Source organism: Rhinopithecus bieti, unplaced genomic scaffold (assembly GCF_001698545.2).
Source record: "Rhinopithecus bieti isolate Rb0 unplaced genomic scaffold, ASM169854v2 scaffold_7967, whole genome shotgun sequence".
NCBI classification, from domain to species: Eukaryota; Metazoa; Chordata; class Mammalia; order Primates; family Cercopithecidae; genus Rhinopithecus; species Rhinopithecus bieti.
The window spans coordinates 1,853,716-1,879,950 of NW_016806112.1; the positions used below are offsets into that span (position 1 = coordinate 1,853,716).

At 42.2% G+C, this 26,235-nt stretch overlaps 1 protein-coding gene across 1 annotated transcript in view; it reads left to right on the forward strand.

Annotated features, from left to right (window-relative positions):
* Nucleotides 1-26,235, forward strand: part of PPP6C (protein phosphatase 6 catalytic subunit) — a 51,365-nt gene that overhangs the window by 18,384 nt on the left and 6,746 nt on the right. Inside the window, exons 2-6 of the mRNA XM_017874755.1 lie at nucleotides 7,987-8,082; nucleotides 18,404-18,469; nucleotides 20,922-21,063; nucleotides 25,368-25,447; nucleotides 25,611-25,820. Of these exons, the coding sequence (XP_017730244.1) occupies nucleotides 7,987-8,082; nucleotides 18,404-18,469; nucleotides 20,922-21,063; nucleotides 25,368-25,447; nucleotides 25,611-25,820 (594 nt within the window). The remainder of the gene's footprint in view (nucleotides 1-7,986; nucleotides 8,083-18,403; nucleotides 18,470-20,921; nucleotides 21,064-25,367; nucleotides 25,448-25,610; nucleotides 25,821-26,235) is intronic.

The window sequence follows — 26,235 nt, forward strand, 5'->3', positions numbered from 1 at the left end:
GATGGTCTCGATCTCCTGACCTCGTGATCCGCCCGTCTCGGCCTCCCAAAGTGCTGGGATTACAGGCTTGAGCCACCGCGCCCGGCCTGTACACAGATTTTTATAGCCACTTCATTCATTGCCAAAACTCAGAAGGAACCAAGATGTCCTTCACTAGGTGGATAGATAAACAAACTGTAATATACCCAGACAATGAAATATTATGCAGTGCTAAGAAGAAATGAACTATCAAGCCATAAAAAGACATGGAAGAACCTTAAATACATATTACTAAATGAAAGAAACCAACCTGGAAAGGCTGTGTATGTATGATTCCAACTATATGACATTTTGGGAAAGGCAAAACTATAGAGACAGTAAAAAGATCAGTGGTTTTCAGAGGTTGGAGGGAGGTAAGTTTGAATAGGTAAAACTACTCTATATTATACTATAACGGTAGGTACATGTCATACAATTGTCAAAACTTATAGAATGTACAAAAGGAGTAACCCTAATTTAAACAAACTATGGCTTTTGGATGATAATGATGTGTCAGTGTATGCTCATGATTTGTAACAAACGTACCACTTAGATGTGAGATGTTGATGTGGGGAGGCTGTCTGGGGGAAGGGGCGGAGGTATATGGAAACTCTGTACTTTTTTTCTTTTCTGTTTTTTTTTCCTTTCTATGGAGAACAAGGTCTCTCTATATTGCCCAGGGAGGTCTTGAACTCCTGCGCTCAAGCAATTCTGCCTCTGCCTCCCTAAGTGCTGGGATTACAGGCGTGAGCTACTGTGCCGAGCAAGGGAACGCTGTACTTAATGCTCAATTTCACTGTGAACCTAAAACTGCTCTAAAAAATAAAGTCTATTTACGGGGGTGAAAAAACACAATAAAAAATCTACTTTCCCTGGAGTTCTGTCTCAGTAATGATTATTTCCAGCCTTCTAATTGTTTAAGCCAGAAACCCGGAGTCATCCTTGATTCTTTACTTTCTCTTAACACCTTGTATCCAGTTGGTCATAAATCTAGCAGATGCTACATTCAGATAACATGTGGAATCTATTTTCCCTATTTTTTACTTTTACTACCCTGTCCAAACCAGTTAACTTTTACTTAGATTATTATAGAAGACACTTAACTGCTTTCCCTACTTACTCCTTTGTCCCCATTCCAACCCCAGCCCAGCCACCCCTCCACCACCATCAATCACTTTTCTCTCTTCTTGTTTTTTTGAGAAAGGGTCTCACTCTGTGACCCAGGCTGGAGTGCAGTGGCACAATCTCAGCCCACTGCAGCCTTGACCTCCCGGGCTCAAGTGATCCTTGCACCTCAGCCTTCCAAGTATCTGGGACTACAGGCACATGCCACCGTGCCCAGCTAGTTTTTGTATTTTTTGTAGAGACTGGGTTTTGCCATGTTGCCCAGGCAGGTCTCAAACTCCTGAGCTCAAGTGATATGCTCACCTCGGCCCCTCAAAGTGCTGGGATGATAGGTGTGAGCCACTGCACCTGGCCAGTTCGTTTTCAACACAGCTGACTTAAGATCATGTCAGTCTTCTGCTCTAGAACTTCTAATGGCTTCCTGTTACACTCAGTAGAAGCCCAGGTCCTTATTTTTACCACCAGTGACCTAAATAATTCTGTGATGCTCTCCTGTTTTTCTTCTCATTCAGTTAACTCTAAGCACACCAGCCTTGATGATGTTTCTTAGACAGCAAGCATGCTTCACATCAGGGCTTTTGGTCTTTACTTCTCTGCCTGCAATATTGTGTCCCCATAGCCTTACCTCCTTAAGATTTTTGCTCAAAATTCACTTTATCAATAAGGCTTTCATACTATCCCTTTTTAAAATAACAGCACCTACTCTCCACCCCAGCACCCCATCCCTCTTCTAGTGTGTCTGTTTTCTCTATACTTCCTTGATATCACTATCTGACAAGTTACTGTTAACATATTTTACTTATTTATTGTCTGTCTCATTCTATTAGAAGGTAAGCCCCTTGAGAGCAGAGCTTTTAGTCTGTTTTGGTCATTGCTATTTACTTTGTATCTAGAACAATACCTGGTAACATACCAGACACTCCATAAATATTGGTTGCATTGAACAACTAAATATTCAATGTAGTATAGTGGAAAGTGGTAGGAAACTTGGATTCTAGATCTGTTGCTAAGATTAAGTAACATCTTAGTCTTATTTTCTGAGTCAAGCGAGAAATTTGGCATAGGTAATTTCTAATGCAAACCAGAATTTTATAATTCTGATGGAACCTTAGAGAACATCTTTCATTATAAAGTTTAAGGCTCAAAGTTCAGAAACATTTTTTCACTCACCAGCATCTATTTTTTGCTTTTGTTTTTGTTTTTTTACGACAGTCTCACTCTGTCACCCAGGCTGGAGTGCAATGGTGCGATCTTAGCTCACTGCAACCTCTGCCTCATGGGTTCAAGCAGTTCTTCGGCCTCAGCCTCCTAAGTACAGGATTACTAGCGCCCGCCACCACGCCCAGCTGATTATTTGTATTTTTAGTAGAGATGAGGTTTCACCATGTTGGCCAGGCTGATCTTGAACTCCTGACCTCAGGTGATCCACTCGCCTTGGTCTCCCAAAATGCTGGGATTACAGATGTGAGCCACACACCTGGCCTGGTTTTTTGTTTTTTGGTTTTTTTTTTTGAGACGGAGTCTCGCTCTGTTGCCCAGGCTGGAGTGCAGTGGCCGGATCTCAGCTCACTACAAGCTCCGCTTCCTGGGTTTACGCCATTCTCCTGCCTCAGCCTCCCGAGTACCTGGGACTACAGGCGCCCGCCACCTCTCCTGGCTAGATTTTGGATTTTTTTTTAGTAGAGACGGGGTTTCACTGTGTTAGCCAGGATGGTCTTGATCTCCTGACCTCGTGATCCACCTGTCTCGGCCTCCCAAAGTGCTGGGATTACAGGCTTGAGCCACCACACCCGGCCTGGTTTTTTTTTTTTTTTTTTTTAAAAGACAGGTTCTCACTCTGTCACCCAGACTAGGGTGCAGTGGTGCTATCTCGGCTCACTGCAACCTCCACCTCCCAGGCTCAAGCGATTCTCCTGCCTCAACCTCCCAGTAGCTGAGATTACAGGTGCATGCCTCTACTGACCGGCTAATTTTTGTATTTAGTATAGACAGGGTTTTGCTATGTTGGCTAGGCTGGTCTTGAACTTCTGACCTCAAATGATCCACCTGCCTCAGCCTCCTGAAGTGCTGAGCTTATAGGTGTGAGCCACCACGGCTGGCCTGTTTTTGTTATTTTTTTAATGAGTGATGGATGTATTATATGGCAGGACCATGGATTTGTTTGTTAAAGCACCTGGGTGTTGGGGAAAATTCAACACAAATAGGAGCTAGCTACTCAGGGACTCAAGGCCAGAAGGATTCCAGGCCAAAAGGAGGATCTTGCCTTTGAGGTGCTATTTGAAGATCAGGAACTTACCCTAGGAATAAAGGCAAATCATTTTATTTTGAAGTTTTCTGATTTTTTGTATAATGTGTAGAAAATTAACAACTCTATTTCCCCTCATTTTCTTTTGGGAGCCCTTTTTTTCTCCTCCCCCTCCCATTGAGTTCTGTTCTTGCTACTGTGTAGCTATTGTTGTAGCTGTAACTGTTAAAGTGTTTCCCATATATTAATGAGATTGTAGCATTTAGATTCCTTAATTAATGTTTAAAGTAATTTCATTATGCTTGTTAATTTCTCCTTTCTTGGCACATCTATCATAAAATCCAATAAGCCTCTGGCAATAGTTCAAACTGGTCTCAGGTAGGAAGGAAGGTTCCACCTGAGACCTCCAGTTCCCTGTATTTAGCAGGGATGTATAATTCCTTTTCCAGAATGTTGGCGTGAGAATCATATGCTTTCTATGACATGTTTTGGTTTGATTACTTTCGGTGGACAAATATTTTTGAAGTGCAAACATTTAGAGGTCCTTTAACAAAAAGAATGGCTTGGCTGGGTATGGTGGCTCACGCCTGTAATCCCAGCACTTTGGGAGGCCGAGGTGGGCGGATCATGAGGTCAGGAGAGCCAGACTATCCTGGCCAACATGGTGAAACCCTGTCTCTACTAAAAATACAAAAATTAGCTGAGTGTGGTGACACATGCCTGTAATCCCAGCTACTCGGGAGGCTGAGGCAGGAGAATGGCTTGAACCTGGGAGACAGAGATGGCAGTAAGCCGAGATTGTGCCACTGCACTCCAGCCTGGCAACAGAGCGAGACTCCGTCTCAAAAAAAAAAAAAAAAAAGGCTCATTGTTTTTTGTTGTTGTGTTGTTTGTTTGTTTTGAGACAGAGTCTTGCTCTGTTTCCCAGGCTGGAGTGCAGTGGCGTAATCTCGGCTTACAGCAACCTCTGTCTCCTGGGTTCAAGTGATTCTCTTGCCTCATCCTCCCAAGAAGCTGGGATTACAGCTGTGCAACCCCACGCCTGGCTAATTTTTGTATTTTTAGTAGAGATGGGGTTTTGCCATGTTGGCCAGGCTGGTCTTGAACTCCTGACCTCAAGTGATCCGCCCACTTTGGCCTCCCAAAATGCTGGGATTACAGGTGAGAGCCACCGTGCCCAGCTGGCTCCTCGGTTTTATATTTGAATTTTATAATTAATTATAGTTAACCTTTTTATTTCAGAATAACCCAGTTTTCCCCAGTGGTAACATTTTGTAGAACTATAGTGTAATACCACAACCAATACAATGTCAGCCAACATTGACATTGATACAGCTCATGATCTTCAGGTACAACCTAAGATCATCACCTCATGATGTTCAGATTTCTTCAGTTTTACTTGTGTTTGTGTGTGTGTATGTGTCTGTGTGTGTGTATTCAGTTCTTCGCAGTTTTATTGGATAAGGGCTCATGTATCCAACACTACAGTCAAGATACAGAACAGTTCATCAACACAAGAATTCCTCATATTGCCCTTTTATAGATACACCCACTTCCTTCCTGCAGCTGCTGGACCCCTGCAACAACTAATCTGTTCTCCATTTCTTTAATTTTGTTATTTCAATAATGTCATTTAGGCCGGGCGCGGTGGCTCACGCCTGTAATCCCGGCACTTTGGGAGGCCGAGGCGGGCGGATCACGAGGTCAGGAGATCCAGACCATCCTGGCTAACACTGTGAAACCCCGTCTCTACTAAAAATGCAAAAAATAGCCGGGTGTGGCCGCGGGTGCCTGTAGTCCCAGCTACTCGGGAGGCTGAGGCAGGAGAATGGCGTGAACCCGGGAGGCGGAGCTTGCAGCGAGCCGAAATTGCGCCGCCGCTGCACTCCAGCCTGGGCGACAGAGCGAGACTCCGTCTCAAAAAAAAAAAAAAAAAAAAAAAAAATGTCATTTAAACGCGGCCAGGCGCAGTGGCTCAACGCCTGTAATCCCGGCACTTTGGGAGGCCGAGGTGGGCGGATCACCTAAGGTCAGGAGTTTGATACCAGCCTGGCCAACATGGTGAAACTACTAAGAAGACAAAAATTAGCTGGGCATGATGGTGTGCGCCTGTAATCCCAGGTACTTGGGAGACCGAGGCACGGGAATCACTTGAACTGGGAGGCAGTTTGCAGTGAACTGAGATTGCGCCACTGGACTCCAGCCTGGGCGACAGAGCGAGACTCTCTCAAAAAAAAAAAAAAAAGAAAAAAGCCGGATGCAGTGGCTCACGCCTGTAATCCCAGCACTTTGGGAGGCCGAGGCGGGTGGATCACAAGATCAGGAGATCCAGACCATCCTGGCTAACATGGTGAAACCCCGTCTCTACTAAAAATACAAAAAATTAGCCGGGTGTGATGGCGGGCGCCTGTAGTCCCAGCTTCTCAGGAGGCTGAGACAGGAGAATGGCGTGAACCTGGGAGGCGGAGCTTGCAGTGAGCTGAGATCGCGCCACCGCGCTCCAGCCTGGACGACAGAGCGAGACTCCGTCTCAAGAAAAAAAAAAAGAAAGAAAAAAAGAATGTTATATAAATGGAATTACATAGTGTATAACCTTTTGGGATAGTTTTGACTTTGTTTTTTCACTCAACACAAATACCTTGAGGCGAATCCAGGTTGTTGTGTGGCAGTATTCATTTATTTTTATTGCTGAGTAGTAGTACATGGTGTGGATGTACCGAAATTTGTTTAACCATTCACTCATTGAAGGACATCTGATTTGTTTCTAGTTTTGGGCTATTATGAATTAGGCTTCTGTGAGTATTTATACACAGATTTTGAACGTTTTTATTGCCAAGACTACAATTGCTGGGTCAAATGGTAAGTCTGTGGTTTGCAATTTACTTTTAAAATTACCGGATAAAAACCTTCTACTGGCCGAGCATGCGCCTGTAATCCCAGCACCTTGAGAGGCTGAGGTGGGTGGATCACCTGAAGTCAGGAGTTCAAGACCAGCCTGGTCAACGTGGTAAAATCCTGTGTCTACTAAAAATACAAAAATTAGCCGGATGTGGTGGCACACGCCTGTAACCCCAGCTACTTGGGAGGCTGAGGCAGGAGAATTGTTTGAATCTGGGAGACGGAGGTAGAAGCAGGCCGAGATTGTGCCACTGCACTTCAGCCTGGGAGATAGAGCGAGACTCCATTTCAAAAAAAAAAAAAGGTTTTTTTTGGTTTGTTTGTTTGTTTTTGGTGAAAAGCATCATTTTACAGTTCTTGTAAAGCTGTCTGTCTCCTAGAGCCTAGTGTCTCTGTAGGTAGTTTGCATTGCATTAAGAATTCTGTATGTCTAAAACACCAAAAGCAACGGCAGCAAAAGCCAAAGATTGACAATGGGAATCTAATAAACTAAGAGCTTCTGCACAGCAAAAGAAACCTACCATCAGAGTGAACAGGCAACCTACAGAATGGGGAAATTTTGCGACCTACTCGTCTGACAAAGGGCTAATATCCAGAATCTACAAAGAACTCAAACAAATTTACAAGAAAAAAACAACCCCATCAAAAAGTGGGAAAGGATATGAACAGACATTTCTCAAAAGAGACATTCATAAGCCAACAGACACATGAAAATGCTCATCATCACTCGCCATCAAGAAATGCAAATCAAAACCACAATGAGATACCATCTCACACCAGGCAGAACGGCAATCATTAAAAAATCAGGAACAACAGGTGTTGTGAGAGGATTTGGAGAAATAGGAACACTTTTAATGTTGGGTGGGATTGTAAACTAGTTCAACCATTATGGAAAACAGTATGGCAATTCCTCAGGATCTAGAACTAGATGTAACATATGCCCAGCCATCCCACTTACTGGGTATATATCCAAAGGATATAATTATTCTACAATAACAGACACATGCACACGTATGTTTATTGCGGCACTATTTCACAATAGCAAAGACTTGGAATCAACCCAAAGTCCATCTGTGACAGACTGGATTAAGAAAATGTGGCACATATACACCATGGAACACTATGCAGCCATAAAAAAGGATGAGTTTGCGTCCCTTTTGTAGGGACATGGATGCATCGGAAACCATCATTCTTAGCAAACTATCACAAAAGAGAAAACCAACACCGCATGTTCTTCACTCATAGGTGGGAAGTGAACAATGAGATCACTTGGACTCGGGAAGGGGAACATCACACACTGGGCTATCATGGGGTGGGTGGGAGGGATGCATTGGGGCGTTATACATGATATAAATGATGAATGTGGGTGCTGACCGATTGATGGTGCGCACCCAACATGGCACAAGTATACATATGTAAGCAAACCTGCATGTTTAGCACATGTACCCTAGAACTTAAGTATAATAAAAAAAAAAGAAAAATAAATAAATAAAAAATAAAATTGTTAAAAAAAAAAAAAGAATTCTGTATGACAGCTGGCAGAAATCCAACACTTGAATTATCACAGGGTACTTTCCTTTCCAATCAAAAAATATACTTGGGCTTTCTAAGTATTAGACCTGGTGTTTTTCTTTTTTGGTATTTTATCTTTAGTTTTGATGTTGTAGTAAATGTTTGCCTTTTTTTTTCTCTTTTTACAGCGGCTGTGTGACTATGTTTGTGATCTGCTCTTAGAAGAGTCAAATGTTCAGCCAGTATCAACACCAGTAACAGTGTGTGGAGATATACATGGACAGGTAAAATTTCATGAGCAGATTTTTAAGTTTTGTACTGTCCATGATCTACGTGTGTTTTCACATGTGCTGCAAAATTAACAACAACATCAAACACAACTGGTGGTAAGCTAGGTTGCCTCAGTCTCTGTGACATTAATGATTCCTGGTTTACATTTTTGGTGAATAAAAGCAGTGGTCAAATTAGTTATGGAGTTTGTTGATATTACATTTGTGAAGTGAATAATATTTTGTGGAATGGTGGGGTTGGGAGTGGGTAGAAAATAAAAAGTACAAACATATACTGCTCGTAATAACTATGATTAACAGGAGATGTTTTGGTGTTAGGTACTTTTATCATTCAGTTAATTTCTGTTCTCCTGTCATATATTGTTGAAAATGTATCATTTCTTTAGTGGGAATGAGAATAGCAAAGGTACAGAAAAATAAAATTGTTGGTCTATGATGTCACAGCAAATCACTGATGAATGAACTAGAAAATATTTAGTTCAATTTTTCATCTGCTGGGTGTTTCTAAGAATTTCAAAGCCGTGCCTGGCGTGGTGGCTCATGCCTGTAATTCCAGCACTTTGGGTGGCTGAGGCTGCTGGATCGCGAGGTCAGGAGTTTGAGACCAGCCTCACCAACATGGTGAAACCCCATCTCTACTGAAAATACAAAAAAATTCGCTGGGCATGGTGGCGCGTGCCTGTAATCCTAGCTACTCAAGGGGCTGAGGCAGTAGAATCGCTTGAATCTGGGAGGCGAAGGTTGCAGTGAGCCAAGACCGTGCCACTGCACTCCAGCTTGGGCAACAGAGTGAGATTCTGTCAAAAAAAAAATTTTTTTTTCAAAGCATTAACAGGAAGAGCATACCTCATATTTAGATTCTGTTGTCAGTGTTTAGCCTCATGTATATTTGTAGAATTTTTTCACTGGGAAATGAAAGCTGAACAGATTACTCATAGAGGTGCTATATGCATACAGTATAGTTGGGGCTGTAAGCCTTAATAATACATCGCAAAACAGTGTAGTCTTTAAAGGATGCCAACAGGACTTACGGTCACCTGTGCAATTTCCCTGCCTTAAATATGACTGTGTAAATGAGCAGAAATGTGTGTAAATTGGCTCTGATTAGGGACTGCTCCACGAGTAAAATCTTGTTTTGGCTACTTACAGGCTGATTTTTTGTTTTTTCAAGGTGTTTTCTGCATCAGTTGAGATTAAAAAAAAATCTGACACTTGCATGTCATCACCTCCTAGATAGAGGTCCCATTATGTCATCTTTAATCTGGTAAAATTACAGTTTTTTAGAGTAGACTTTAGGAACTGATTTCCTAAAATTTCTGTGTAACTTCTCTCTAAAAATAAACATTTGTATTTTGCTAACATAAAGGATATTAATATAAGCAGTGTTTTAACACATTCCTGAAAACTGGAATAAACCAAGTCATGTTTTCCCTCAGTTGTAGCGTTAAAACTGAGGGGTTACCTGTGTTATCAAGGACTTTTTAAGATGTGAATTACAGCCATGATCAAAGGTCAGAAAGTTAGAGACCAACCTCGAGCTACTAAAATTAGAAGCATAAAATTGAACTTTTGTATTATATATACCTTCAGTCAAATGTACAGTTATTGCTAACATTTATCTTGTGTTTTGAGGTTAACAAAGTACTTTTTCACGTATTCTGCATCAGTTTTTTCCCCAAGAGTCCTATGAGATAGTATTATTTTGTAGACAATGAAAGGGGAGACTGAAAGATTGAAGAAATAGCCCAAACTCACACACAGCCACTGCAGGGCAGATTGAGATTTGAAACTAGTTTGGGTTTCTGTTGTACATGTTATTTTAAGACCACCACCAAACTGTTAACAATTGTTTATGTTGTATATGTTCCTTAAAAACAATTGCACCAGGCGTGGTGGCTCACACCTGTAATCCCAGCACTTTGGGAGGCCGAGGCGGGCAGATCACAAGGTCAGGAGTTTGAGACCAGCCTGGCCAACATGGTAAAACCCCGTCTCTACTAAAAATACAAAAATTAGCCAGGCGTGGTGGTGCGTGCCTGTAATCCCAGCTACTCGGGAGGCTGAGGCAGGAGAATCGCTAGAGACCAGGAGGCGGAGGTTGCAGTGAGCCGAGATCGTGCCATTGCACCCCAGCCTGGGCAACAGAGTGAGACTCCCCATCTGAAAAAAAAAAAAAATAGGTGGGGCGTGGTGGCTCATATTTGTAATCCCAGCACTTTGGGAGACTGAGGTGGGTAGATCACGAGGTCAAGAGATTGAGACCATCCTGGCAAACATGGTGAAATCCCATCTCTACTAAAAATACAGAAATTAACCAGGCGTGGTGGCGGGTGCCTATAATCGCAGCTACTTGGGAGGCTGAGGCAGGAGAATTGCTTGAACCTGGAAGGCAGAGGTTGTGGTGAGCCGAGATCGCGCCATCGCACTCCAGCCTGGGCAACAAGAGTGAAACTCCGTCTCAAAAAAACAAAAACACACACAAAAAATGATTACTAATCAGAAACATGGGATTTGAGCCTCTAAATAGCTATTGACTGATTAAATATGATGTAAAATATATCCTTTGGGACTTATCTTCCTCCGGGGCCTGTTCTGGAATTGCAGGATTGGGTTTTGAGTATGAATAAACATGTTAGCAAGCATGTTGTGCTGAGAAGCATTGAAGCTGTGTAATATAGTGAGGAGTTATAGATTTCAGTGTCAGATACAACTTGGTTTAAATCTTGGCTTGGCTACACATTAGCTATTTAAGAAGCCATTTCAGCTAGCTCACAAATTTGTTAAGTGTGGCCTGTGGATCCTTGGGTCTCTAAGGAGGTACAGAGGCAATGGAGGGTTAAATTGCTCGTGCCTTAGCATGAATCAAGGGAAAAACACTAGAATAAGCTGATTATCATTGAGTTCTTCACCAACATGCCTGCACAGTAAAATAAAATGCCAGTTTCACTTAACTCTCAATCCTTTAGAATATACATTATTTAAAAAGTCTGGCTGGGCATGATGGCTCATGCCTATAATCCCAGCACTTTGGGAGGCTGAGGTGGGAGGATCGCTTGAAGCCATGGGTTCTAGACCAGCCTGGGCAACCAAGTGAGACCTCCCATCTGAAACTCCTGACCTCAGGTGATCCACCTGCCTCAGCCTCCCAAAGTGCTGGGATTACAGGTGTGAGCCACTGCATCCAGCCTGAGACTCCCCATGTCTAAAAAAAAAAAAATTTTTTTTTTTTTTGAGACAGAGTTTTGCTCTTGTCCAGGCTGGAGTGCAATGGCACAATCTTGGCTCACTGCAACCTGCAACCTCTGCCTCCCGGGTTCAAGTGATTCTCCTGCCTCAGCCTCCTGAGTAGCTGAGATTACAGGAATATGCCACCATGCCTGGCTAAGTTTTTTGTAGTTTTAGTTGAGATAGGGTTTCTATATGTTGCCCAGGCTGGTCTTGAACCCCTGACCTCATGTGATCCTCCTGTCTTGGCCTCCCAAAGTGCTGGGACTACAGGCGTGAGCCACTGTGCCCAGCCTTTCTTTCTTTCTTTCTTTTGGCGGGGGACAGGGTCTCGCTATGTCACCCAGGCTGGAGTGCAGTGGTGTGATCTCAACTCAGTGCAGCCTCTGCCTGCCGGGTTCAAGTGATTCTTGTGCCTCAGCATTCTGAGTAGCTGGGACTACAGGTGTGCATCACCACGCCTGGCTAATTTTTGTATTTTTAGTAGAGATGGGATTTTGCCATGTTGGCCAGGTTGGTCTTGAACCCCTGGCCTCTTGTGATCCACCCCCCTCAGCCTCCCAAAGTGCTGGGACTACAGGTGTGAGCCACTGCACCTAGCTCCCATCTCTTAAAAAAAAAAAAAATTAGCCAGGATTGGTGGTCTGAATCTGTAAGTCCTAGCCACTCAAGAGGCTAAGGTGGTGGGAGCATTGCTTGAGCCCAGGAGTTTGAGGCTGCTGCAGTCAGCTATTATTGTGCCACTGCACTCCAGCCTGGGCAAGAGTGAGACCCCATCTAAAAAGAAAAAGAAAAAAGTCTGTGTGATGAAATGGGAAGTATGCGTAAAGCATATCTGCTGCATGCTGAAGAAAGATGGTTTACTCAAGGAAAAGTACTTGTGGGTTGGTCACGGTGGCTCACACCTGTAATCCCAGCACTTTGGAAGGCCAAGACGGGCAGATCACCTGAGGTCAGGAGTTCAAGATCAGCCTGGCCAACATGGCAAAACCCCATCTTTACTACAAAATACAAAAATTAGCCAGGTGTGGTGGCGGGTGCCCGTAATCCCAGCTAGTCAGGGGCTAAGGCAGGGAAAATTGCTTGAGCCCGGGAGGCAGATGTTGCAGTGAGCTGAGATAGTACCATTGCACTCCAGCCTGGGTGACAGAGTGAGACTCTGTCTCAAAAAAAAAAAAAAAAAAAAAAAAAACCAAAAGAAAAGGAAAGAAAAGTACTTGTGAAATTCTTTGAGTCATGAGTTAAAATAACTGCTTTTTTATGGAACACTATTTTTACTTGAGAATGACTGACAAACTGTGATTATTTAGACTTGGGTATTTGGCAACTATATTTGCAAAAGTGAAGGAAGTGAGCCAGTCACTTCAAGGAGAACAATTGACAGTGTTTGTTGCCGATGACGAAAATTGAATTTACTAATGAAAAATAGGAATTTTGGAAAATCTGAGTCCACCACTATGAGGCTAACAGTTTCCGATACTTTCCTGAGATGAGATGAGAAGTGATATTAACGAATATGGTTTTTTGATGATATAAAATGCAATGTCATTTTCATTTTTCAAATTACTAGTTTACCATTTACTCAAAGTGTAAGATAACAAATGTAACAGTATGAAAGATCAATGATATAGGCCAGGCGCGGTGACTCACACCTGTAAGCCCAGCACTTTGAGAGGCCGTGGCAAGCAGATCGCTTGAGCCCAGGAGTTTGAGACCAGCCTGAGTAACATGGTGAAACCCTGTCTCTACTAAAAATATAAAAATTAGCCAGGTATGGAGGTATGTGCCTGTAATCTCAGCTACTCAGGTGACTGAGGCATGAGAATTGCTTGAACCTGGGAGGTGGAGGTTGCACTGAGTCGAGAATGTGCGATTGCACTCCAGCCTGGGCAATAGAGCTAGACCCTGTCTCAAAAAGAAAAAGAAGATCACTGTTATGGTTTCAGATTTCATATTGTGATTAACTTTTAAGTTTCATAAACTGCCACTTGTCAAATTTTGGTACAGTATTAAAAGAATATGCACAGTTACCTGAAAATGTTATTAAAATACTCCTTCCTTTTGTAACTGCTTATCTGTGTGAAGCTGGATTTTCCTCATCTGCTTTACTCAATATATCCCAACAGACTGAATGCAGAGGCAAGTTATGTGACTAGCCATGTTCTATTTAGCCAGACATTAAAGAGATTTGTGAAAATGTAAAACAATGTGAGTTCTCCTCTTACTAAACAATTTTTATTTTATTTAAAATGTGTTTGTGATACTTTTTGATGGGTATGTTACTGATTTTTTTTTTGAGATGGAGTTTCACTCTTGTCACCCAGACTGGAGTGCAATGGTGTGATCATGGCTCACTGCAACCTCGGCCTCCCAGGTTCAAGCGATTCTCCTGCCTCAGCCTCCCAAGTAGCTGGGATTACAGGTGTGAGTCACCGTGCCTGGCCTATGTTATTAATTTTTAAAAATTAATTTAAATATTTAAAACTTCTGAGTTTTAATCTCTAATATGGTAAATACTGATTTGTAAAACTTACATAACAGATTTTGAGGACTTCTGGTTTTTAAGATCACAAATGAATCCTGAAACAAAAAAGTTTGAGAACTACTGGGCACACTGGATGTTTCCTTGCCTCTGATGAAAAAAATTCCACTTCCCAGACGGGTGCGGTGGCTCATGCCTGTAATCCCAGCACTGTGGGAGGCCAAGGTGGGCGGATCACGAGATCAAGAGATTGAGACGATCGTGGCCAACGTGGTGAAACCCCGTCTCTACTAAAAATACAAAAAGTAGCTGGGCGTGGTAGCACATGCCTATATTCGCAACTGCTCAGGAGGCTAAGCAGCAGAGTTGCTTGAACCGGGGAGGCGGAGGTTGCAGTGAGCTGAGATCATGCCACTGCACTCCAATCTGGGTGACAGAGTGAGACTCCATCTCAGAAAAAAAAAAAAAAATCCACTTTCCAGGCTGGGTAAAGTGGTACATACCTGTAGTTCCAGCTACTCAGGAGGCTGAGGTGGGAGGATTGCTTGATCCCAAAAGTTTGAGACCAGCCTGGGCAATATAGTGAGACTCCATCTAAAAAATAATGATAATTAAAGAAAAAAAAATCTACTTCTCAAGATTGTTTTTGGTTTAAAATGGGAGCAGAGTGTCTGAAATATGAAAAACAGAGTAGCTGGGTGCAGTGGCTCACGCTTGTAATCCTAGTACTTTGGGAGGCGAGGCCGGTGGATTACCTGAGATCAGGGGTTTAAGACCAGCCTGGCCAATGTGGCAAAACCCTTTCTCTACAAAAAATTACAGAAATTAGGCAGGTGTAGTAGGACGTGCCTGTAGTCCCTGCTACTCGGGAGGCTGAGGCAGGAGGGTTGCTTGAACCTGGGAGCCGGAGGCAGCAGTGAACCGAGATTGCACCACTGAACTCCATCCTGGGTAACAGAGCATGACTCTGTCTCAAAAAATAAGAGGGAGAGAGAGAGACATAGAGTAGACGGTAGATTTTATTTGACGATGAGGTAGGTGGCTAGTAATGTAGGATGAAAATAGGGCTGGACGTGGTGGCTCACACCTATAATCCTAGCATTTGGGAGACCCAAGCAGGTGGATCACCTGAGGTCAGGAGTTCGAGATCTGCCTGGCCAACATGGTGAAACCCTGTCTTTACTAAAAACACAAAAATTAGCAGGGGCGCAGTGGCAGGCGCCTGTAATCCTAGCTACTCAGGAGGCTGAGGCAGGAGAATCACTTGAAGCCGGGAGGTGGAGGTTGCAGTGAACTGAGATCGTGCCATTGCTTTCCAGCCTGGGCAACAAGAATAGAACTCCATCTCAAAAAAAAAAAAGGAAAATAATTGCCCAAGTTCTCAGGAAATGGGAACCTATGTATCACTGACATAGAATATTTAATTGTCTGCCTGTGTGTCTGGTAAATATAGACTTTAAAAGCTTTTGTTTAAGAATAGATACCTGGCTGGGTGTGGTGGCTCACGCCTATAATCCCAACACTTTGGGAGGCCGAGGTGGGCAGATCACAAGGTCAGGAGTTCAGGACCGGCCTGACCAACATGGTGAAACCCCGTCTCTACTAAAAATACAAAAATTAGCTGGGCCTGTTGTCATGCGCCTGTAATCCCAGCTACTCGGGAGGCTGAGGCAGGAGAATCGCTTGAACCCAGGAGGCGGAGGTTGCAGTGAGCCGAGATTGTGCCATTGCACTCCAGCCTGGGCAACAGTGAGACTCCGTCTCAGAAAAAAAAAAAAAAGAACAGATATCTGTAAACATCAATAGAAAAGTTTAAGGATAGTCTTCTATCATATTTTTATAGAAAACCTGACTTTTAAAACTTTTTAATGTTCACTTCCTGACTTCGTGTATATGCCTACTCAATTTTTTACATAATGGAATTGTATAGTTATATTATAGGTATTGTTTTGTGTTCCATTCTTTTCCCTAATGATTTTTGCATTTTGCTACGTGGTTTTCATCATAATTATTATTCATGACCTCGTAAGGTCCTTGAGTTGCTAGATCTTAATTTAAGATATTCACTTACGTTAGTCATGAAAGCTGTTTCTTTTGATTTTTTAAATGATGTCGTAACACTTTTTTTCTTTTTTTTTGAGACAGAATCTTGCTCTGTCATCCAGGCTGGAGTACAATGGCACCATCCTGGCTCACTGCAACCTCTGTCTTCTGGGTTCAAGTGATTCTCCTGCCTCAGCTTCCCTAGGTAGCTGGGACTACAGGTACCTGCCACCACGTCTGACTAATTTTTGTATTTTTAGTAGAGACTGGGTTTTGCCCTGTTGGCCAGGCTGGTCTTTAACTCCTGACCTCAGGTGATCCACCCACCTCAGTCTCCCAAATTGCTGAGATTACTATGAGTGAGCCACCATACCTGGCCCACATTTTTTTTATTTTTTATTTTTTTTGAGACGAGGTCTTGCTCTGTCACCCAGGCTGGAGTGCAGTGGCATGATCCTGGCTCACTGCAACCTCCACCTCTCAAGTTCAAGTGATTCTCCAGCCTCAGCCTCCCAAGTAGCAGGGATTGATTACAGGTGCCCACCACCACGCCTGGCTAATTTTTGTATTTTTAGTAGAGACGGGGTTTCACCATGTTAGACCCAGCTGGTCTCGAACTCCCACAGTGCTGGGATTACAAGTGTGAGCCACCACTGTTCCCGGACCATAACACGCCTTTTTTTTTTTTTTTTTTTTTTGAGACGGAATCTTGCTTTGTTGCCCAGGCTGGAGTGCAGTGGCATGATCTTGGCTCACTGCAACCTCTGCCTCCTGGGCTCAAGCAATTCTTGTGCCTCAGCCACCCAAGTAGCTGGGATTACAGGTGCAGGCCACCATGCCTGGATAATTTTTGTATTTTTAGTAGAGATGGGATTTCACCATGTTGGCTAAGCTGGTCTGGAACTCCTGACCTCAAGTGATCCACCTGCCTGGGACTCCCAAAGTGCTGGGATTACAGGCGTGAGCTCCCGAAGTTCAGGGATTACAGGTGTGAGCAGCCCGGCCTGTTAGCTAATTTTCAGAAGATAGATACATTTTATACCTATCTAAAGGTTTTTTTTTTTTTTGGTCTGATTTACGGAACATTGTTATAAAGGGTGTTACTTTATTTCTTTCAGTAGTTAATATTTCACTTTCAGTTTTCTTCACTTTGACTAAGATTCCTATTAAGTGTTTAAAGCTTAAATGATAATTTTATTTCAACTGTAAAAGATGAATATGTTAAAAATTGTTAGTTGTAGTTGGTCCAGTGTATTGTAGTCAGTTCCCTTAATCCAAAATCATTTTTTTTTCCAGAAAAACTGTAATGCTTTCTTTGGAAATTAGGGCTAGGATAATAATTGAGTTGATTGAAATTTGACAAATGCACAATTTGCGAGTTACCACATTTCAGTCAAATAGAAATATGATGAAATATGATTGGGTATTGCTGGGCACAGTGGCTTACGCCTGTAATCCCAGCACTTTGGGAGGCCGAGGTGGGTGGATCATGAGGTCAGGAGATCGAGACCATCCTGGCTAACACGGTGAAACCCTGTCTCTACTAAAAATACAAAAAAAAAAAAGCAAGCCAGGCGTGGTGGCGGGCGCCTGTAGTCCCAGCTACTTGGGAGGTTAAGGCAGGAGAATGGCGTGAACCCAGGAGGAAGAGCTTGCAGTGAGCTGAGATCCGGCCACTGCACTCCAGCCTGGGCGACAGGGTGAGACTCTGTCTGAAAAATAAAAAAAGAAATATGATTGGGTGTCATGGCTCGCACTTGTAGTCCCGGCATTTTGGGAGGCTGAGGTGGGAGAATTGCCTGAAGCCAGTAGTTTGAGACTAGCTTGGGCAAAAGAGCGAGGCCCTGTCTCTATAAAAATTTGCTGGGCATGGTGGTGTGTAACTGTGCTCCTAGCTATTGAGGAGGGCAAGGTAGGAGGATCACTTGAACCCAGGAGTTTGAGGCGGCAGTGAGTTACGATTGCATCACTCCATTCCTGCCGGGGTAACAGAGCCAGACCCTGTCTTAAAAAAGAAACAAAAAATGATGAAATATGTAATTTTTTTTTAACTGATCATTGAGAAGAGACTCCATGGCTGTGGAGCCTGAGGGTACATGATTCTTAACTGTAGAATGTGGGAATATCTCTGTATGACACTGTGAAGTGTCATGTAAGTTCAGTTTGGAAGAAAAAGAGATACCCACTTGTTTCCTTAATCTTTTGTCTCATTAAAATAGATACAGAATTTGGGTTGGCTGTTAAATTAGCTTACTGAGAAATTAGACAATTTATAAAGGATGTCAGAATTCTCAAGAGATAGATGGGGAGATGTATGAAAGAAAATGAGAAAGGGAAGCCTATGATAATAATCTAGTAGTGGTTTTATGGTAACTGTGAGCTTTATTTAGTGCTTTTTTTAGTCGTGAGAACTGTGTGCTTGGCAGTTTGGCTTACACTTTATTTCTTAAAACTGTAAATATTTGGAGTCCTCTTAACTGCTTCTTTACACATTTCACTCTCAGTTTTGTTGTTTTGCTTCTTAACAGGAATTTGTAATCAGCATATATTGCATTTCTTTTGTAGTTTTATGACCTTTGTGAACTGTTCAGAACTGGAGGTCAGGTTCCTGACACAAACTACATATTTATGGTATGTAAACACCACTGATATCAAGTGCTTGTTTAACATGGAAAGGATCTGACTTATTAAATGTAAATTGCATAATAATTTTTTGCCATGTGACAGTCCCCATTTCAGTGTATGAAAAGGTGTGTATTGGCCGGGCGCGGTGGCTCAAGCCTGTAATCCCAGCACTTTGGGAGGCCGAGACGGGCGGATCACGAGGTCAGGAGATCGAGACCATCCTGGCTAACACGGTGAAACCCCGTCTCTACTAAAAAATACAAAAAACTAGCCGGGCGAGGTGGTGGGCGCCTGTAGTCCCAGCTACTAGGGAGGCTGAGGCAGGAGAATGGCGAGAACCCGGGAGGCGGAGTTTCCAGTGAACGGAGATCCGGCCACTGCATTCCAGCCTGGGCGACAGAGCGAGACTCTGTCTCAAAAAAAAAAAAAAAAAAGAAAAGGTGTGTATTAGTCCATTTTCATGCTGCTGATAAAGACATACCCGAGACTGGGCAATGTATAAAAGAAAGAGGTTTAATGGACTTACAGTTTCACATGGCTGGAGAGGCCTCATAATCATGCAGAAGGCAGGCAGGACCAAGTCACATCTTACATGGATGGCAGCAGGCAAAGAGAGAGACTGTGCAGGGAACTCTTGTTTTTAAAACCATCAGATCTCATGAGACTTACTATCATGAGAACAGCACAGGAAAGACTTGCCCCCATGATTCAATTACTTCCCACCGAGTCCCTCCCACAACATGTGGGAATTCAAGATGAGATTTGGGTGGGGACACAGCCAAACCATATCAAGGTGATTGTGTACTTTTCTACATTTAACTATGTCCTCTAATTAATTGCCTTAGTAAGCCACTGTAGATAGGGTTGGGTAGTAGCTATCAGTAATGGGTGGGCATAAAAATAACCCAGAACCCCTGGTTTAAGGTATAAATCGTCAATTGACTATTATTTATTCAAGCTTTTCAAGCATTCATTTTTATCTCTTGTTAATCTATGGATGGATGAATATACACACATATACATTTGCTATTAAGGTAGATATTTGCTTTTCTTTTGGAATGTAGTGTTACTGTTGAACTTTTTCTGGATCCTTCTCTCATTATCTTTCCTTCTGAAAGTTTCTGGGTCACTTTCCTATTCTTTTTTTTTTTTTTTTGGAAACAGAGTCTCGCTCTGTTGCCAGGTTGGAGTGCAGGTGTGATCAGCTTATTGCTACCTCTGCCTCCTGGGTTCAAATGATTCTCTTGCCTCAGCCTTCTGAGTAGCTGGGATTACAGGCGCGTGCCATCATGCCCAGCTAATTTTTGTATTTTTACTAGAGACGGGGTTTCACCATGTTGGCCAGGATGGTCAGTATCTCTTGACCTCCTAATCTGCCCGCCTCGGCCTCCCAAGGTAATGGGATTACAGACATGAGCCACCGCACTCGGCCACTTTTCTTTTAGTTGTTTTCCTATTGGTGTAATATTGGCCCAAGTCAGACATTAATGGGAAGTGTAAATAGTATATTATCATATATGGTTGTTAAATGCAAAACTGAACCTAGAACGCTGTTATAATTATAGTATTTGTTTTTACAAAAAATTTTTTTTTCTTCAAGTAGGCAGCTCTTCCAATACAGTTAAAATGATTTCTTAAAATAGAAAATTATTTTATCTGGGCATGGTGGTGCACACCTGTAGTCCCAGCTACTTGGAGGCTGAGGTGGGATGATTGTTTAGGCTCAGGAGTTCTAGACCACTCTGGGCAACATAGTGAGACCCCCATCTCTAAAAAAAAAAAAAAAATTGAATTTTTAAAAATTAAATTACTTAAAAAATACTGGTTAACAGATGACCAAATCAACTAATGTAGGTAATAGAGGATTGAAAAGAATGGTGGTTTTGCCAGGTATGGTGGCTCACGCCTATAATCCCAGCACTTTGGGAGGCCGAGGTGGGCAGATCACAAGGTCAGGAGTTTCAGACCAGCCTGACCAACATGGTGAAACCCCCGTCTCTGCTAAAAATAGAAAAATTAGCCAGGTGTGGTGTCGGTATGCGCCTGTAATCCCAGCTACTCAGGAGGCTGAGGCAGGAGAATCACTTGAACCCAGGAGGTGGAGGTTGCAGTGAGCCGAGATTGTGCAACTGCACTCCAGCCTGGGCGACAGAGTGATAGTCTGTCTCAAAAAAAAAAAAAAAGCGAGAAAATGGTGGTTTTCGGGGAAAGTTCTTGAGAGAATGGCACAGCAGATTCTTGTAGGTTTCCCTGGAGTCCAAAGTCTTGTTTCTATAAACATTTAATAGAAACAGTTTGTTTACTTCTATTTTAATTTTTGTTAAAATCAAATTTCCAAATATTTCAGTATGTAACTCTTTATTGTGGTTATGAACCATGAGTTTGTGCAGTTTGATATAATTTGAAAAGAATATTGTGGCTATTGTATTGTTTGTAACTGTACACTTTTACTTCACAGGGTGATTTTGTAGACAGAGGTTACTATAGTTTGGAGACCTTCACTTACCTTCTTGCATTGAAGGCTAAATGGCCTGATCGTATTACACTTTTGCGAGGAAATCATGAGAGTAGACAGATAACACAGGTCTATGGATTTTATGGTAAGAACTCCTATTTCTCTGATTATGAATATTATTTTACTTTCCTCTTTGGAAAACAAAGCTACACAAGTCATACACATGCTTTATGTATATTATTTTCCCCACATTCTCACTCCTTCACTCCTCCCCAACAATTGAAAATCTTATGCTGGAGAGATTACTGTTAACTTTTTGGTGTGCATCTTTCTAGATCTGTGCCTCAAAGTGTAGTCCTTAGTTTACCTTGCTGGAATCACCTGGGTTCTTGTTAAAAATGTAGATTGTGGGCTGGGTGGGGTGGCTCACGCCTGTAATCACAGCACTTTGGGAGGCTGAGGCGGGCGGATCACAAAGTCAGGAGATCAAGACCATCCTGGCCAATATGGTGAAACTCCATCTCTTCTAAAAATACAAAAATGAGCTAGGCGTGGTGGTGCATGCATGTAATCCTGGTTACTCGGGAGGCTGAGGCAGGACAATCGCTTGAACCAAGGAGTCGGAGGTTATGGTGAGCCAAGATCACACCATAGCACTCCAGCCTGGCAACATAGTGAGCCTCCGTCTCAAAAACACAAAACAAAACAAAACAAAAATGTAGATTGCTGGGCCTCACCACAGATGTATTAATCAAAATATTTTGGAGTGGGAATCTAGAATCTGCTGAAGGTGAATGTTCTGCACAAATTGGAGAGTCCGTTCTCATCTATTTTGTGTGTGTGTGTAATTATGTGTGTTTATATATGTACAAACACATACTAAAATGGGGTCATACCTGATTTTTTGACTTTATTGTTATGTTTATAGCTGCATCATATACCATATGGATGTACCATAATTGATGTATCAATTTTTTCTCTATCATTGAATTTTAGAGTTGTTTTTAAGCTGCTGTTACACATCCTTTTACATATATCTCTGTATGCTCACTCCAGAGAATGCTAGGACCTCAGGGATCAGAAGCAGAACTTAGTCATAAAAAGCAAAATAAGCCAGGCGCAGTGGCTCACCCCTGTAATCCCAGCACTTTGGGAGGCTGAGGCAGGTGGATCACCCAAGGTCAGGAGTTCGAGACCAGTCTGACCAACTAAACCCCGTCTCTACTGAAAATACAAAAGTTAGCCGGGCGTGGTGGTGGGGGCCTATAATCCCAGCTACTTGGGAGGCTGAGGCAGGGAGAATTGATTGAACCCAGGAGGCGGAGGTTGCAGTGAGCCAAGATCGCGCCATTGCACTCCAATCTGGGCAACTGAGCGAGACTATGTCTCAAGAAAGAAAAAAAAGCAAAATAGCTACTTCTCTAAAACATTTATTTGGTTGAAAGTTACAGAGAGAGAGAGAGAGAGTGCTTATTAGGAACGCCCTTGAAGGAAATATAATTATCAAGATTATGAATTTGGATTTTCCTTGAGCACAATTAAGGCAGATATTGAGAGATTTGGAAACATTAATTGCAGAACCCTTTAGTTTTAAATTTTATAGTTTGAATTATCTTCTGTCCTTATGAAGATAGGCTGGGCTGCGCGTGTTGGCTCACGCCTGTAATCCCAGCACTTTGGGAGGCCAAGGCAGGCAGATCATGAGGTCAGGAGATTGAGACCATCCTGTCTAACATGGTGAAACCCCATCTCTACAAAAAATACAAAAATTAGCTGGGCATGGTGGCGCTTGCCTGTAGTCCCAGCTACTCGGGAGGCTGAGGCAGGAGAATCGCTTGAACCTGGGAGGCGGAGGTTGCAGTGAGCCGAGATTATGCCATTGCACTCCAGCCTGGGTGACAGAGCGAGACTCTGTCTCAAAACAAAACAAAACAAAGATACTCTGAACTCTCTTACTCTTCAGTTTGTCTGCCATTATCGGTTAGAGAAATTTTGATAATTGTTTTTATATAATTTTTTTTTTTTTTTTTTTTTTTTTTTTGAGACGGAAGTCTCGCTCTGTCGCCCAGGCTGGATGTGCAGTGGCCGGATCGTCAGCTCACTGCAAGCTCCGTCTCCCAGGGTTCATGCCATTCTCCTGCCTCCGCCTCCCGAGTAGCTGGGGACTACAGGCGCCCCGCCCACCTCGCCCGGCTAATTTTTTGTATTTTTTTTTAGTAGAGACGGGGTTTCATCATGTTAGCCAGGATGGTTCGATCTCCTGACCTCGTGGATCCGCCCGCTCGGCCTCCCAAAGTGCTGGGATTACAGGCTGAGCCACCGCACCCCCTATATAATTTTTAAATACTTGTAAAGTTAGATAATTGTCTCCTTTCTACAAGTTACTTCTTATTTTCATTCACAAAATAAACACCAATTGAAATACAACTTTTGGATTCTTTTGCAAAATAATCAATATTTTGGATACCATACTATGATATTAGCTCAGTGAAAATACTAAAGCTAATGTTATCAAAACACACACACCTACTATATATATGTAACTAATGCTACATGCATAATATATAAAACGCATAGTTATATATGACTAATATATGATATGTTTTTTATATGTGACTGTTTTTATATATACAGTTATACTCCAGAATTCACCCAGCTTTCATCAATGTAGGGCTAAAGGGGAAAAAATGGGGTGAGGAAGGAGGACATTTTAATCAAGGTGCCTTGACTGAGGAAAATGACAGCAACACAAAATCTAGTATTGAACTTTCTTGTTCCCAGAGCTCTGTTCTTGTAGTGGTGTTGTATGGTTTTGTTTAATAAAATGAAGCTTAACAGCTCCTCAGGAATAAGATAATTTTAGTTATTATAAGACTTACATTGATTTTAAAGGAATAAGATATCCCTATATAACTTTACACTGGGCCTTCAGTTCACACTGATAAACACATACTGGGCAGTTACTATAGAGCCAAGTTCAAGATCCCTGCCTGCAAACTGAGCTCATTGTTAGGGCTCTCTTATGCCAAGTTTACATAACAATCTTGCTTCACATAGATATATAATTGAGAAAATCTTGGGGAGTGGTCATAACCTGCAGACTTCTTTCCTATATCATTTTCAGCTTCACTTAAGGCAATAGTGGTATGTCAGGTTTTTTTTTTTCTAAAATTATGGAAGAAGTCAAAGTGCAGAGCTTCCATGGTATTAACAGAAGAAGTGTGTACCCTATTAACTATGTAGACAGTCAGGGTATAGTGGCTCACATCTGTAATCTCAGCACTGTGGGAGGCTGAGGTAGGAGGATTGCTTGAACTCAGGAGTTCCAGCCTGGACAACATAGGGAGACCCCCATCTCTACCAGAAATAAAATTAGTCAGGTGTGGTGGCACATGCCTGTAGTTCCAGCTATTCGGAAGGCTGAGGTGGTAGGCTTGCTTGAGCCCAGGTGGTTGAGGCTATGATCTTGCCACTGCTGATTGCGCCACTGTATTCCAACTTGGGCAACAGAGTGAGACCTTGTCTCAAAAACAAAAAGCTATGGAGGCAGCAGAAAGAGTGTTCAACTGAGAATTTGTAAGAACCTGACTGGCAATCTGTCCTCAGTTGTGATCCACTGAAGCTCAAGTGTTTAGTTGGACAATTTGCAGAAAATCTCAGAAGAGATAACTTAGCCCTGAGAAGAGTTAGGAATTGCTCATGTTCCTATAACTAAGGGTTCTCTAATTTGTTTGATCTGATTATCCTGCTAGAATGGTCTCCTTAAATAAATTTATCTGTTTACCAGAATTACCTAATATTAACATAACTGTAAAAACATTTGCTTCAGGTTGTGTGAAATTTGTATTGACTCTTCTAATGATAACATTTTGGTTAATAATTTCAGCTGCTTCTTAGGTCCATTCCAGGAATGAAGAGCAGTACTACATCCTTAGGAAATACAGTCATGTACCATATAGTGACATTTCAGTCGATGATGGACTGTATATATAACAGTGGTCCTGTAGATATAATGGAGTTGAAAAATTCCTATTGCGCAAATACTTACCCTTGTGTTACTATTTCCTTACAATATTTAGTACAGTGACATGCTTCACAAGTTTATAGCCTAGGAGCAATAGGCTATATCATATTGCTTAGGTGTGTAGTAGGCTAGACCATCTGGGTTTAGTAAGGATATGTGATGATGTTCACACAATGACGAAATCACCTAACAATGCATTTTTCAGAATGTATCCCCATGGTTAAGGGACATATAACTGTATATAGTTGGTCAGTAGTGTTCTTTTGGCTCTATGTGGAGGTCCTAGTAGGACTAAATATGTGTCATATCTTGCTGTCCTAGTTTAAGCTGAATTTCTGTTGTACTGAAGGCTGCTTTAGTATTGGATATATTGTTTATTTTTATTGGCAGATTCATTAATTAAAACCCTTCTGTTTCTTTCACAGATGAGTGCCAAACCAAATATGGAAATGCTAATGCCTGGAGATACTGTACCAAAGTTTTTGACATGCTCACAGTAGCAGCTGTAAGTTTCTATTTTTAAAGTCTCATGTATGTTCCTGCCAATAACACATTGCATATTTTTATCTAGTTGTCATCTCAATTATGTTGATATCTTTAGTATTCATTGATGAATTTAGATATGCCTGAGGTTATATGTTCAACTCTTCGTTATCCTTTTTTGCTAGTTAATAGATGAGCAGATTTTGTGTGTCCATGGTGGTTTATCTCCTGATATCAAAACACTGGATCAAATTCGAACCATCGAACGGAATCAGGAAATTCCTCATAAAGGAGCATTTTGTGATCTGGTTTGGTCAGATCCTGAAGATGTGGATACTTGGGCTATCAGTCCGCGAGGAGCAGGTTGGCTTTTTGGAGCAAAGGTCACAAATGAGGTAAAGGCAGCATTTTTGGAAAAGTAATTTGTAGATTGCTAATGGACTGCATAGAGAACTATGGTGGCCCTAGATAACTAACTTGTAGTCTAGCTTTCTCAAAATATGGTGGCTATGGATATTAAATTTCTAGTTTAGTTATTAATGTATGTCTTTTTTTAATGGTTAAATAAGATCACACAGCGAAAGCACCTACTCCAGCATCCACTTGGTAATAGTGGATAAAGTAAATGTTCTTTTCCTTTTTTTTTTTTTTAGATGGAGTCTTGCTCTGTCACCCAAGCTGGAGTGCGGTGGCATGATCTTGGTTCCTGCAACCTCTGCCTCCCAGGTTCAAGCAATTCTCCTGCCTCAGCCTCCTGAGTAGCTGGGACCACAGGTGTACGCCACCATGCCTGGCTAATTTTTGTATTCT